The sequence below is a fragment of the Topomyia yanbarensis genome, chromosome 3 (assembly GCF_030247195.1).
Source record: "Topomyia yanbarensis strain Yona2022 chromosome 3, ASM3024719v1, whole genome shotgun sequence".
NCBI lineage: Eukaryota > Metazoa > Arthropoda > Insecta > Diptera > Culicidae > Topomyia > Topomyia yanbarensis.
This window is the reverse complement of record NC_080672.1, coordinates 6008651-6020709: the sequence shown is the minus strand read 5'-3', so window position 1 is coordinate 6020709 and position 12059 is coordinate 6008651. Positions and strand designations below refer to the sequence as shown.

The following is a 12059-nucleotide window of genomic DNA, read 5'->3' as shown; positions in this document are numbered from 1 at the left end:
AGGCTAATGGAATATGATATTTTTTGTTTCAAGTGTTTCACCATCGACACGTAGCTCATCAAGTTCATGGCTGACATGCCATTGTGTATAAGTGCAAAGTGTACTAAGAATGTAATGGACATTTCCACAATTATGTTGAACATAAAAAGCCTCCATGCCATAGTTTAGAGAAATGAGAAAGGCACAATTGCACCGCTAGGTGGATTAAAACAGGTTTTTCTATTGGAATTACGGTTGACCAGTGTAAATTCGTTGTCATTGTTATTAACTTCTTCGCGATGTTGCTTTCTGTTGATTCTGGGGTGCTGGATTCTGCTTTTGCTATAATAGCATGAACAGCTGCCACAAATTCGGCCACCGTTTGTGCTTCAGGCATTGGTATTGAATACTCTGTTTAGGGTTGGTTTGCCTTAGATGAATTGGTAATCGGTTGAGATACATTCTCCTCTGCATCTTACGCGCAAGGCTTTCCGTGATATACTGTTTGACTACAGTATTTGCACGTAAGAGTATGCCCCTCACGGGTACATAGCGTAGTTTGTTTGATTGCAATTCCGCGAGTTTTACAGTTTTACAGTCAAGTAGGAGGGAATAGGTCTTTCGACCAGCATCCTCACGCCGTTAGAAATACTCGGGAAGTAGTTTTACCAAGTATCAGCTGTAACGGATTGTACTTCTCCGTATTGCGACATGCATTTTGCAATTGACTGAGGAGGGATACAAGGCAATAGGTCATGTAGCCTTACATTTATATAGTCATTTGCTATATACACGAGAATCTTAATTCCAAAGTTGTCACCTTTAACAATGTGTTTCAAGTTGTTTTGCAAAACGAAACGCTCGGCTTGGGCTAACGTATTGAATGATATTAATGTGTATTGCCTTGCGAAGATGATGATACTGAAGATACGCGACTTCCATAAGCTTAAGCTGCATTTTCACCTCCAAAAGGTATTCGACTTCACAAAAACTCGGTCGTATTGAACAAAATATAAAATCAACGACCGTGGCTTTGGGTGGGAGTAGAGCTTTTTCCTCAACTTTACTTATTATGACAACAATAATCCACTGTTTCCTTTGTTCTAGAGACCGGCAGAAGTAGAAAATAGACTGAACGGCTTGTACCTGACGCTCCAAAATTAAACCAACTTACCTGAGCGAGAAATTAGTTTTTTCGCGTTGTATTTTGTTCCATTGTTGTGATGCATTTTGATCCGTTAAGTCGTACTTAAGAGGTTATATACAAAGTTGAAACTTAAAAAAAATATATTGAATATTCTGAAAGTAAATACTTTTGAATATATCTGTGCGAAATTTCATCCAGATCGGAACGCTAGATTTTAAATTACAGTCCTATGCAGCGCGCTGGTTCTTCCACGAATGAAGTTAACACCAAACTTTAAACGCAATTGTCTCGGAATGGAGTTTTTTGAAAAGTACCGTTGCGGTGAACGTGATATCTCAAAAACTAGTCATCCGATGTTCAAATTTTTTTTTTGATAGTATTTATTTACTAGTGTACTTGAACGGTTCCTTCTTCGTCAAAATTTTTTTGATTCTATTCAATGATGTTTTGTTTAAAATTTTGAACACCATAAAACTAAATTTTTTGGTCAACATGTTTTTATGCAAGAAAACAAATTTTTATTGAGAAACCGATCCATTCAAGTACACCACAATACAATTTCTCTTCAATAATCTTTTTGGATTTAAGTTGAGCGGTTCGGCTTGGAGAGCGATCACCGCAAACCTTTGCCAAAAACACGCTTCGGGAGATGGGCCATAACTCCGACATCCTTGAATATTTTTTTTAATTTAACTTGTTTTTTTTTATCTTCGATAGTGCTACCAACGAACTTCTTACGCTTTTTCAAATAAAATTTGCATAAAACGCTTTAAGAAAATCACGAACTTAGCTCACTTTTTCGCCACAACTATAACCCCTTAAAAGATTACATTTAGTGCAACGGAAGTAATTGATGTTCTAATTATCACACTACCTCGCAATCTACATGATATTTTCAAATGGGACCCTTATATTAAAAGTCCAAAACTCTAAAAGGAAATTGTAATTGTTGTTAAAGTTAGTAATAAAATAAAGTATTTTGCATTGAGTAGTATACTGGTATGTGGGAATCTCATATGTATATGGGAACCATTCATAAATTACGTAACACTTTTTTTATAACATGTTGATTTGTAACATGTTGTGTTAAAAATTAGGTCTCGTTAGTAGTTAAAATAACAGAAATTTATAACAAGTAACGTTACGTAATTTATGAATGGTCCCATGTACCTAGCGATATTTCAGAAATAATCGGATAAGGAATGATGGAATAGGGTGAGTTTAACACAAAGTTACAACTCGAATTCCGTTGCCTAGATCAGTAAAAAATGGCTTTGTGTTTCATGATATGTTTGATGTTGTTTTCGCGAACGTAGCGATATGTGTTAATTACTTGAATACCATATGTAGATAGTGTTCCACATGGTTAATTTGTTGGCTGAAGACTTTTTTAGCATCGAGGCTCATTTCTACTATAATAAATCCTTATTTAAATCCACGCAGTACGCGTAGATATGTAATGAATTCATTGTTGTTTGTTTCGGGTCGATGGTTGTTTGCATTATAGTGTGATTTACTCTCCATCGTCTTGTATCCATTTTCTTTTCTTCTCTTAGTCGTCGAGCAAAACCCACAACTACATCGTTTTGTTTGATATGTTTTGCTTCCAACTGTGCATATTTGTTACTTACTAGAGAATGACTGAGTAAAATGCATCCCTGAAAATATTATCATATCTAAACTTCAGAATCTGATGCACTATTTTGATGAAACCAGTTAGAAAAGTATTGCATATAATATGAATAATATAAAGAAAATTTATATTATGCTTTCAATTTTTTGTATAGCGGAGGTAATATAGAATACTTTCTTCCAAGTTATTCATTTGAATGATGTATTGCTATAACTAGGCCAAATTTGACCATTTTTACCAGAAAATGGAAATTGTGACGCATAAATCAAGCATAAAAGAAAAATTAGATAATGACGTCAAACAACGATAAAACGCATTATTTGAAATTTCAAAAAACAACACTTGAGCACAAAATCTGAAATGATTTTTGATTGACTAAACTTTAACGAATTCACGCAATCGATTAACAGAAAAAAATTATAACAACCGAACCGAAAACAATCGAAAATTCGAAAAACAATTACTTAAACTAAACAGTGATGTCGATTACTATTCTAATTAAAGGTGTCTCAAACTAGATACCACCAAAATAAGAATCAACAATTTATCATTCATTAACAAGTTACATATCATGGAAAGAACTTTCATTAATTCCGTTCAGAACTGTTGCTTTTTCTGGAAATTCCTTAAATTTAACTGTGGAAATGGTTTAATAGTTCCGAACACAAAAAAAAATTAAATTTGTTCCCCTATTCAGTTCATGACTGCTGACAAATGCAGACAAAAATATTCACTATTTGTTTACAGCCATGAACTGTTAAAATTTTACTCTTAAATATGAAATGATTTTATTTCATTCTGGACAAATTGAAAGTCATAAATCGTGACACACAGTCTGAAACACCTTGTATTAGTAATATGGGAAAAAATTTCACTGTAATAATAATTCCGTATTGTTGTCTCCTAGTTTTAAGACTATTGAAATGTAGAACAAGGAAATTGGCACCGCCAGGCATCCGAAACCAGAATATATTGGCTCGATAGGCACGTTTCTCAAACTATTTGTAGATTTGTGCGATCCGTTTTAGTCCAACATTGACCCAAAATTCTGGTTAACTTTCATTCAAATTAATAATTACCGATTTCTTTTTCCACAATACATACGCAAACGGAGGTCTTAGTACGTAATATTTCAAAGGTTTTGTTCCATTTAATTCCACTATGTTTCAAACATGTTTGAAACATAGTGGAATCAAATGGAAGAAAACCTTTGATTTCTTTTTCTTTTTCTGCAAGGAGGTATCTTGCATTTTATGTAAAGAGGACTTTTGCATTGCTTGCAAGGGGGTTCCTTGCATTTTTGCACACTCTGTCGTATTTTGTGCGCGCGTTGATCCTTTTGTTTCGGCGGAAAAAAATGCTTCCTCTCTTACTGCAGTTCGTCGCTGTTGTGCTATCTTATGACAAGCGCCATTTAGCACATTTCGAGAAAAACGATTTTTAAAGTTTGAGATTGAATATCTTGAAACTTATAAATGGTATTAACAATCCAAAGAAGACAATTGATGCCTCTATCTGTTCTGCATTAATCTCTCAAATATTACGAAGATCGGTTGACTATGTTGCGAGTTTTTACTATGAATGTAAACAAAAGTCGCACTCACACGTGTCATAGGCGTGTATTGATGACAAAATTTTTATGACGTGTCATAATCGTGCATGGAAAATTTTCCATAGAAAAAAATCATCACTTTTTAACTTTTATTCATATCTTTGGGTTTATATGGTCTATAAACATTCGGTGAAATGCATTTTAAAGGAAATGAGTCAGGGAATCTAGAAAAAATGGTTAATCTTGATTACAGTGTTGCCAAATATATTTTATTTCCAGTTCAAAACTAAAACTGTGTTTTTCTCACAACTCGTATAATTTTCTTTCGAAAATGTTTATGCCATTGTGTTCCTCAGACATTTTCACACATAAAACCGTCTAAAACTTCAATATAACTTGAGCCAATCCTTAGATATAGTGATTTGAAGCAAAAAACTCACAATTTCTTATCATGTTTCTAGCTATATCTAAGTAACCAAGTAGAATTTCACAATTCTGAAAACGCCACTTTGTAGAGATTTTTCAAACAAGTAATGTGGCATATCTAACTCAGTTTACCCCAAAATGGCGTTTGTCATAAGATAGCACAACAGCGACGAGTTAGGATGTTATCCAGTGGGCCTTATCTCACGCTATCGCCCACGTCCATGTCGTCATCGCTATTGTTGTCATTGTACTTAAGGTCGGACGTTTCTAAAGGCACGAATATTCAGCGAGCTTCTGTAGAGATAAGCCGACGTTTGACGAAATATCGGCCGATTTCACTGGCTCCTAGCAAACCGTGTACTAGCGGCTTAATTCTAATGCGAGATTGTTTAATCGCATTGGTGTTCACCTACAGTGAGGCAGCTTTCTTCTTCCTTGGTTTTCTTTTTTTACTTAACAGCAGGGAAACAACGACACTTTACTCTTCGTACAGTGGATAAGAAACAAAACGACAGAGGAAATTCTACCTCTGCAAATTAATTTTTAGCTTCTGGCTTGAATAAAATGAGAAGGTCGACTGCAATGAATGATGGAATAATCAATGTAATGATAGGTAAAATTTTATTGCTGGTCATCATCAAGCATAGCATTGTTGTCGAATAACCTTACAAAAGTAGGACGAAGTGTGCACAATTAAGCCAATTACAGTCCTCGCAAATTTCAAGTCAATGTTATCAATTGCTCTATGTTACAAATGCTCGTCCTGAATCAGTTTGAAAAATAAAACTCTAAAATCTTAAATCCAATCTAATCACGCTCAAAGTTAGAGGGTGATAGCAACTCCTTATCAAAAAACAAATGTAAGCTTCGATGAGGCAAGAAATGTTGCTCACCTCGTGTATAGGCGCGTATCTACGCTTAAAAAACATAATAAACCTTACCAAATATTTGATTAATGTCTGATAACCAAAGTCCCAGTGAAAAAGTTCAAGCGAAAAAAGCCATCGATCCACTTTCGTTTAGATTGACATCATGTCAAGATAACGTGAAATAGCTACCGAATTCAGTCCAGGTATAAGACATAGCTCTCCATCGTTTTTTTTTACCAAAATCAACCTTTGATCTGCTCATCACACCACCAGTATTGAATCGTAAAATATACTGAAAGCTAGTTTCAATATGTTCACCGATATGATGCAAAAATCAAGATTTATTTGCATTCTGGCATTTCAAAAATGTCTATGAACTATTGAAAATTCTTTTTTGCAAAATGTAATTGTTTTCGGTGTTGTGGTTATTTTCAAACACAATGCAAATAACAGACACGTTGACAATGAGATTCGGGTTTAAAATACATGTCTTTATTATTGCAAGTCAGGCTTTTGATTTTTTGTTAGTGCAGTAGCGAGACTAATTTCGCGCCTATATGATCGGTATCAGTGTGAGGGAAAAAATATTGTGACGAGGGTACCTATTTTGTTCGTTCACACTCCAATGTATGGGCGTTAGACTGGTTCAATTTTTGACTTTTGGCTCCATCAGGCTCTACTGATTCCTTTTATGGCCCTTAGTAATTGTGCTAATTTTGGTACCGATCGCTTGTGTCTAATTAGTATCGGTTAACATCGAAAATAAATTCTTAAAAAATCACCTCATCAAATAATTAATCAGAACACTTCTAAAGGTATTCTTCAACTGAACATATTCGAGGAACATTGTAAGTTTGTGAAAATTCGTTGAGAAAAGTTATTAACTAAAGAAGTAGCATGACTTCCAAAGAAGTGGATTTTATTATTCATCATAGCAACCCTGTTTGAGTAACTGTATCTCCCATACGCGAGTGGTGGGTGGCAAGTCTAGTCTACACTTGTATAACGATGGAGCTATTCAAACAGGGTTGCTATCATTAATAATAAAATCCACTTGTTTTGAAGTCATACTGCTTCTTTAGTTAATAACTTTTCTCAGCGAATTTTCGCAAACTTTCAATGTTCCACGAATGTGTTCAGTAAAAGAATACCTTTAGAATTATATAGTGGTTCCATGAATTGATTGATGAGGTAATTTTTTAAGAATTTATTTTCTATGTTCACCGATTTTCCATACAAATTTCCATATAAACTTTGAAATTTTTGAAGGGTCCGTAGACACAACCAATCGGTACCAAAATTTGCACTATTACTAAGGGCCATAAAAGGAATCAGTAGAGCCTGGTGGAGCTAATAGTCAAAAATTAAACCAGTCTAATGGACATGAGGGTGAACCATCACCATCACCAATTAAAAACTTCACAGAATAATATATTATTTCGGGATCATTAAAATATCTGTTGCAATGCCTATTGAAGCCGAAGGCAAAAATTCTACAAAAGGAATGTTGTGGAACGTTTGATAATGCTGATAATGCCGATTTTGTGCGACTTGTATAGAGAGATATAAACACGTATTATTCGGTTGATATACCATCAATAAGGTTGGCTGGGAAACTGGTATGAAGGTAGACACTGAAGTCTACATCGATGTTTTGAACAGCTATGAACCACGGATTATGCTTAACCATTCTGAAGGCAAGCGAGGCCTCTAAGGCCCGGTAAAATTCTATCCCCTCTTACAGTAAAAGCATAAAAAATCCAAATCACATTGATCAATTTTATTCATAATTATGAGTTTTTCGAGTGCTTGAATGATTTCTCAATTTCAATTAGTTGAATAATGGAGAATAAACTGTGAAAATACAACATATAAGTGAAATATGAATTCACCCAGTTTAGGTGATATATTTGAAGTACGTTTATTTTCAGCAATTGTGAAAAACATACAAATGATTCAGGCAACGATGAGCGCTAGGTGTCTAGGTTTTTTTTAATTCGTTTATTTGACACGGCTCAATGCGTTAGCTTAGAGGAGCCATGGGTCTATATTTACATTTTATATTTACAAGAAGTAAAAAATAAAAATAACAATAAATTTTATTTTGAGTCTGTAAGATCCAGTGCGCGCAACTTGCTATTGCGAGCGGAGATCTTTTTTTGCGTCGGGAAGATGTTCCTTCTTTCGCCAACTTCGGGGTTACCCATGTTTGTCTCGTTGTTGCTTACGTCGGTATCATCATCTTGATTACTGCCATGATACTCGCGATCAGATCTTCTTCCTGGTTTCTTGCCCTTGCAGGTCCCGAATGTGAACACTCCATCCTTGGTGGTAGCTTCTTCACTGGTGGTATTAGTTGTTAAGTTTGAAGCTTTTGCAGTTGTCATTATTGCCTTAACTGCAGCCACTATTTTGGCAACCGATTGTGGTTCAGGTAAAGATATTGGGGCTTGGGTGTTGGCATTTTTTTCTGCAACTGAGCTTTCCTTAGCAGTTTCTGGGCAGGGTTGTCCATAGTGCGCCGTTTGTTCACAGAATTGACACGTATTAGTTTGTCCCTGATATGTACAAAGAGTTCGCTGTGTAATAGTGTCACCCCCTTTTGTGTTGTACTGCAGGGTAAGGTAGGAGGGAATGGGTTGGTCTACCCGCATTCTCACCACAAAGACGCCATTTGAAATACTTGGGAAGTAGTTTCTCCATGTGTCCTCCGTAATAGATTCCACTGCTGCAAAATGCGACATGAATCTTTTAATTGCCACTTTGCAAGTAAGTGGAGATAAATCATGTAATTTCACTTCAATACTCCCATTATTCATGTATACAGGGATCTTGATTTCAGCGTTGTCACAAATAATCACCTGTTTTAAGTTGTTCTGCGAAATGAATCTTTTGGCCTGGGCGAATTTGTTGAAAGTTATCAGCACCGCAAGCCTGACGTGCTCAAGCTGTATGCAGGTGACTTCCGAAAACCGAAGCTGCATTTTCACCTTCAGCAGATGTTCCACATCACGAATACTTGGTCTTATGCGAAAAGACCTGAAGTCAATCGCCACTGTGTTAGGCCGAATAATCACGTTTTGTTGATGAGACTCAGTCATCTTGATAGATCACACAAGAATAAAAATAACGGTATTCTTTGTTGTTCAGATAATGCACACAAGTAACTGGTTTTTCGTTCGCTTTGCATTGGCTCGGACAGAAGCAGGAGCACACTGGGTATTGTGACCGATGCCTTTGATGGTTGAAAATAGACTGGACCGTGTCTAGGTTTTCGGCAGGGCCTAGTAGCGAAAATTAAAAAGAGTAAGAAGCCTGTTGTCGTCTTTTCTTTTAGGGCCGATTTCTTCACCCACGCTTATCTTTTAAACCAGGTTCAACGCACCGGTATACCTGGTTTAAAAGTTAAGCGGACGTGAAGAAATTTGCCTTAACGTTATAGCTGCCCATTTTACTAAGATCTACCAATCTACATGGAAATATCGAAAATATTCTAACCAAATGTGTGCTTCAGGTTCTTTATGGTATATATTTTGACGAAGTAATTTCTATTACTGTAGATTCACAATTAAAATCCAACTATCATTCTAATAAATTTAATACTCTTCTTTGTTGCAGTGCAAAAGTCGGGCTCCCAAATAATTTCGGAATATCATATCAATCATCATGTAATTGATCCATTGAGAGGATTAGCTGAACCTAATCTAAGTAAGTATTATATTGTTCAAATATGCAATGTTTCTAGTAATAGTCCAGTACAGAAATCGTGGCAGTGAAACTTTCGGAGTCAGAATCTTGACAATTCGACAATTGTGACCATGTCTATGTAAACTGGAGCAGTCTAATACGGAGCGTATTAGTGATAAGTTCGGTTACTCGATAACGATGTTTTTGAATTCAAAAACCCAAATCCGACACAAGCTATAGAACTGGATAACTCGAATTTTACCCAAACCTAAGAAGGTATTAGGTTTTCAGTTTAATTGAAACTTTAACAGGACCTGAATCCGAAAATCCCTATGTGCGGGGTTGGGGCTCGAACCCAGGTCAGCTGCGTGCAAGGCAATCTATTTACCAACTATGCTATGCCTGCCCTCAATTTCGTAACTAATTTAGTTATACGTTTTGTGCTCTTCACGCGCAAAAATGATTTAAAACAATTTTCTCCTTAATGGAGACAAAATAGTTGCTTCACTAACGAGAAATATAGCATAGTGCATCTTGCATTGGCTTGCTAAGCCAAACCAAATGTTTCAATTTCATTAGTTCTCATCAGTTTAAAATGAGCTCCTTTTCTTGCGGGTCATCACGCTTGACAAACAACGCAAACCTCTGGCTCAGGAACACATATTGAGCTAGCAACAATCCGGTGCTAGCTTAATCATGATACTAAGTACGTGTCGGATTCTGATGAGACAAACGCGTGGTATCTAGAAATGAAAATGTCAAAAAGTTGGATTTTCCACAAAAATTTCTACGCAAATTTCAAACACGCTACGAACCAATCAACTCAAAATTTTTCACATTTACCGGACCCCAAATGGAACCAAAAAAATCTTTCAGACTCACATATTGCAGAAAAGTTGTTGTTAGAACATGTTCGGTTGCAGTCCAAGATAACATCTTGTGTTGTATTCAACTAAACGACATTGGTAAAACTGGCTCTGGACCAAAGAAGTTATACGCAGCACCTGCCTAGCCAATTCGTCCGTTAATTCAGTTCCAGTAATACCGAAATTACTGGGTACCCATACACGTTAGATAACATTTGAAATGTTGACTTCTTCGATATGAGCTCGACATGTAATTACTAATTTCAAACTAGAATCTGATGAACTAAGTGGTTTTATGGCAGCCTGTCTGTCAGAGCAAAAGGAAATTCTTTTACTGCAAATTCCCTGTTGAAGTGCAGAATGTACGCCACACAGTATCACAAAGGTTTTTGCTTGAAATTCTGTGTATTATCTATCAAGCAAATAGGATTGGTCTTATATCATTTCACGACAGTAAACACCAGCACCAAAGAACGCAAAAAACTACGTATTCTTCAAGTTGTTGCTCCAAACGGCCAGGCAGACATTCATCGCGAGGTGGAATTCTCACATTCAAAGGTTTAAAAGGAAAACTACAGGAATTTAAGGTCATTGGGAACAAGAATATACTCATCCCAGGTTTACCTTTAGGTCCATCTGTGGCAATTAACTTTATTATTATTTCTTGTCACGCTAGTAGAATATATTCTGTTGAATGACTACAAGTAAGAACTTTGTTAACCGTTATGTGTCCAACAAAAAAACACCTTAAAAAGGCCGACGACCCGGTTACCCACAAATTGAAATGCTCATAATTATGGCTTTCCTTAACCGATTTGAACACTTTTAGATGTTTTGGATTCAGAAACTCGTCTACTTACGGCCCCACGGAAACCTGCCTCGAAATGTCCGTTCCGGGGTTAAATCACCAAATGGTTTCAAAACCACGAGATACAGCCTACTGATGCAATTCCAAGAATTTTAATACCCATATTGCTAGTATTCCATTGAAATTCACAAATAGTGTCCCAACACTGTAACATGCTTCCGGAAATCCGGATTCCCGGGAACCGAATAAAGTAACCCGATTCATTTTTACCAACTCTAAAAGTGGATGAGTTCCCGAATCCAAAACACCCAAAAGTATTAAAATCGGTTGGAAATTACTTTAGTTGTTGGCAGTTCAGTTTTGTAGTTACCCGGGTACCCACGGCGGCCTGTTACGTAGTAAAACAATTCAGGAGCCCCTCCTCACTCCCCCTTAATATATCAACAATATTATTAACCCAAAAGCTTGGCTTAGTGAAGTTCTAAGACTCACAAAGTTTCAATTTCCAGCTATTGATAAAACATAGGAATTTCATGAATTGAAACCTAAAAAGGTGCCCGGTTACCGCGGCGGACACATAACGGTTAAAAATATGCTTGATATGTTCATATCCTCTTTGAAGTAGAAATGGAATGATTCCATCCTTTTTCCGGGTTCCCCTATTTGATAAATTCGGTTATTACAATTTTTCGAGCTAATACCCGAGAATAAAGACTACCTGAAAAGAACTTAGGGCAGTCATCGGTGATGGGGCTCCAATCAACCTGAAAAATATATATATCAAAAAGACAATTAAGTGCTTCATCTTCGACAGACGAGTTTTTACCATAAGCAGTTATAATGGAATTGACATGAAAGTCTTTCGATTTTAAAAATAACAATTTTTGTAGCAATTTTTGTTGCGTCAACTACCCCATAACTAATTTGCAACAAAAAATCATAAATGGTAAACTGTTTATGGAATGGTTGCCGGAACAAATATTCTTACGTAAATAGGAAATCTACTAAGCTAACTAAGACTTGAGACATTTGTGCAAAGTCCTTTCCAACCACTTCGCTCAGAGCATCGGAGGACTTTTCTGTAAGCTTTGC

The 12059-nt window shown here is 36.2% G+C and overlaps 1 protein-coding gene across 1 annotated transcript in view; it reads left to right on the top strand.

The window, feature by feature from the left end:
• Nucleotides 1–12059, top strand: part of LOC131689090 (homeotic protein labial-like) — a 53161-nt gene that overhangs the window by 32606 nt on the left and 8496 nt on the right. The window contains exon 2 of the mRNA XM_058973899.1: nucleotides 9225–9314. Within this exon, the coding sequence (XP_058829882.1) occupies nucleotides 9225–9314 (90 nt within the window). The remainder of the gene's footprint in view (nucleotides 1–9224; nucleotides 9315–12059) is intronic.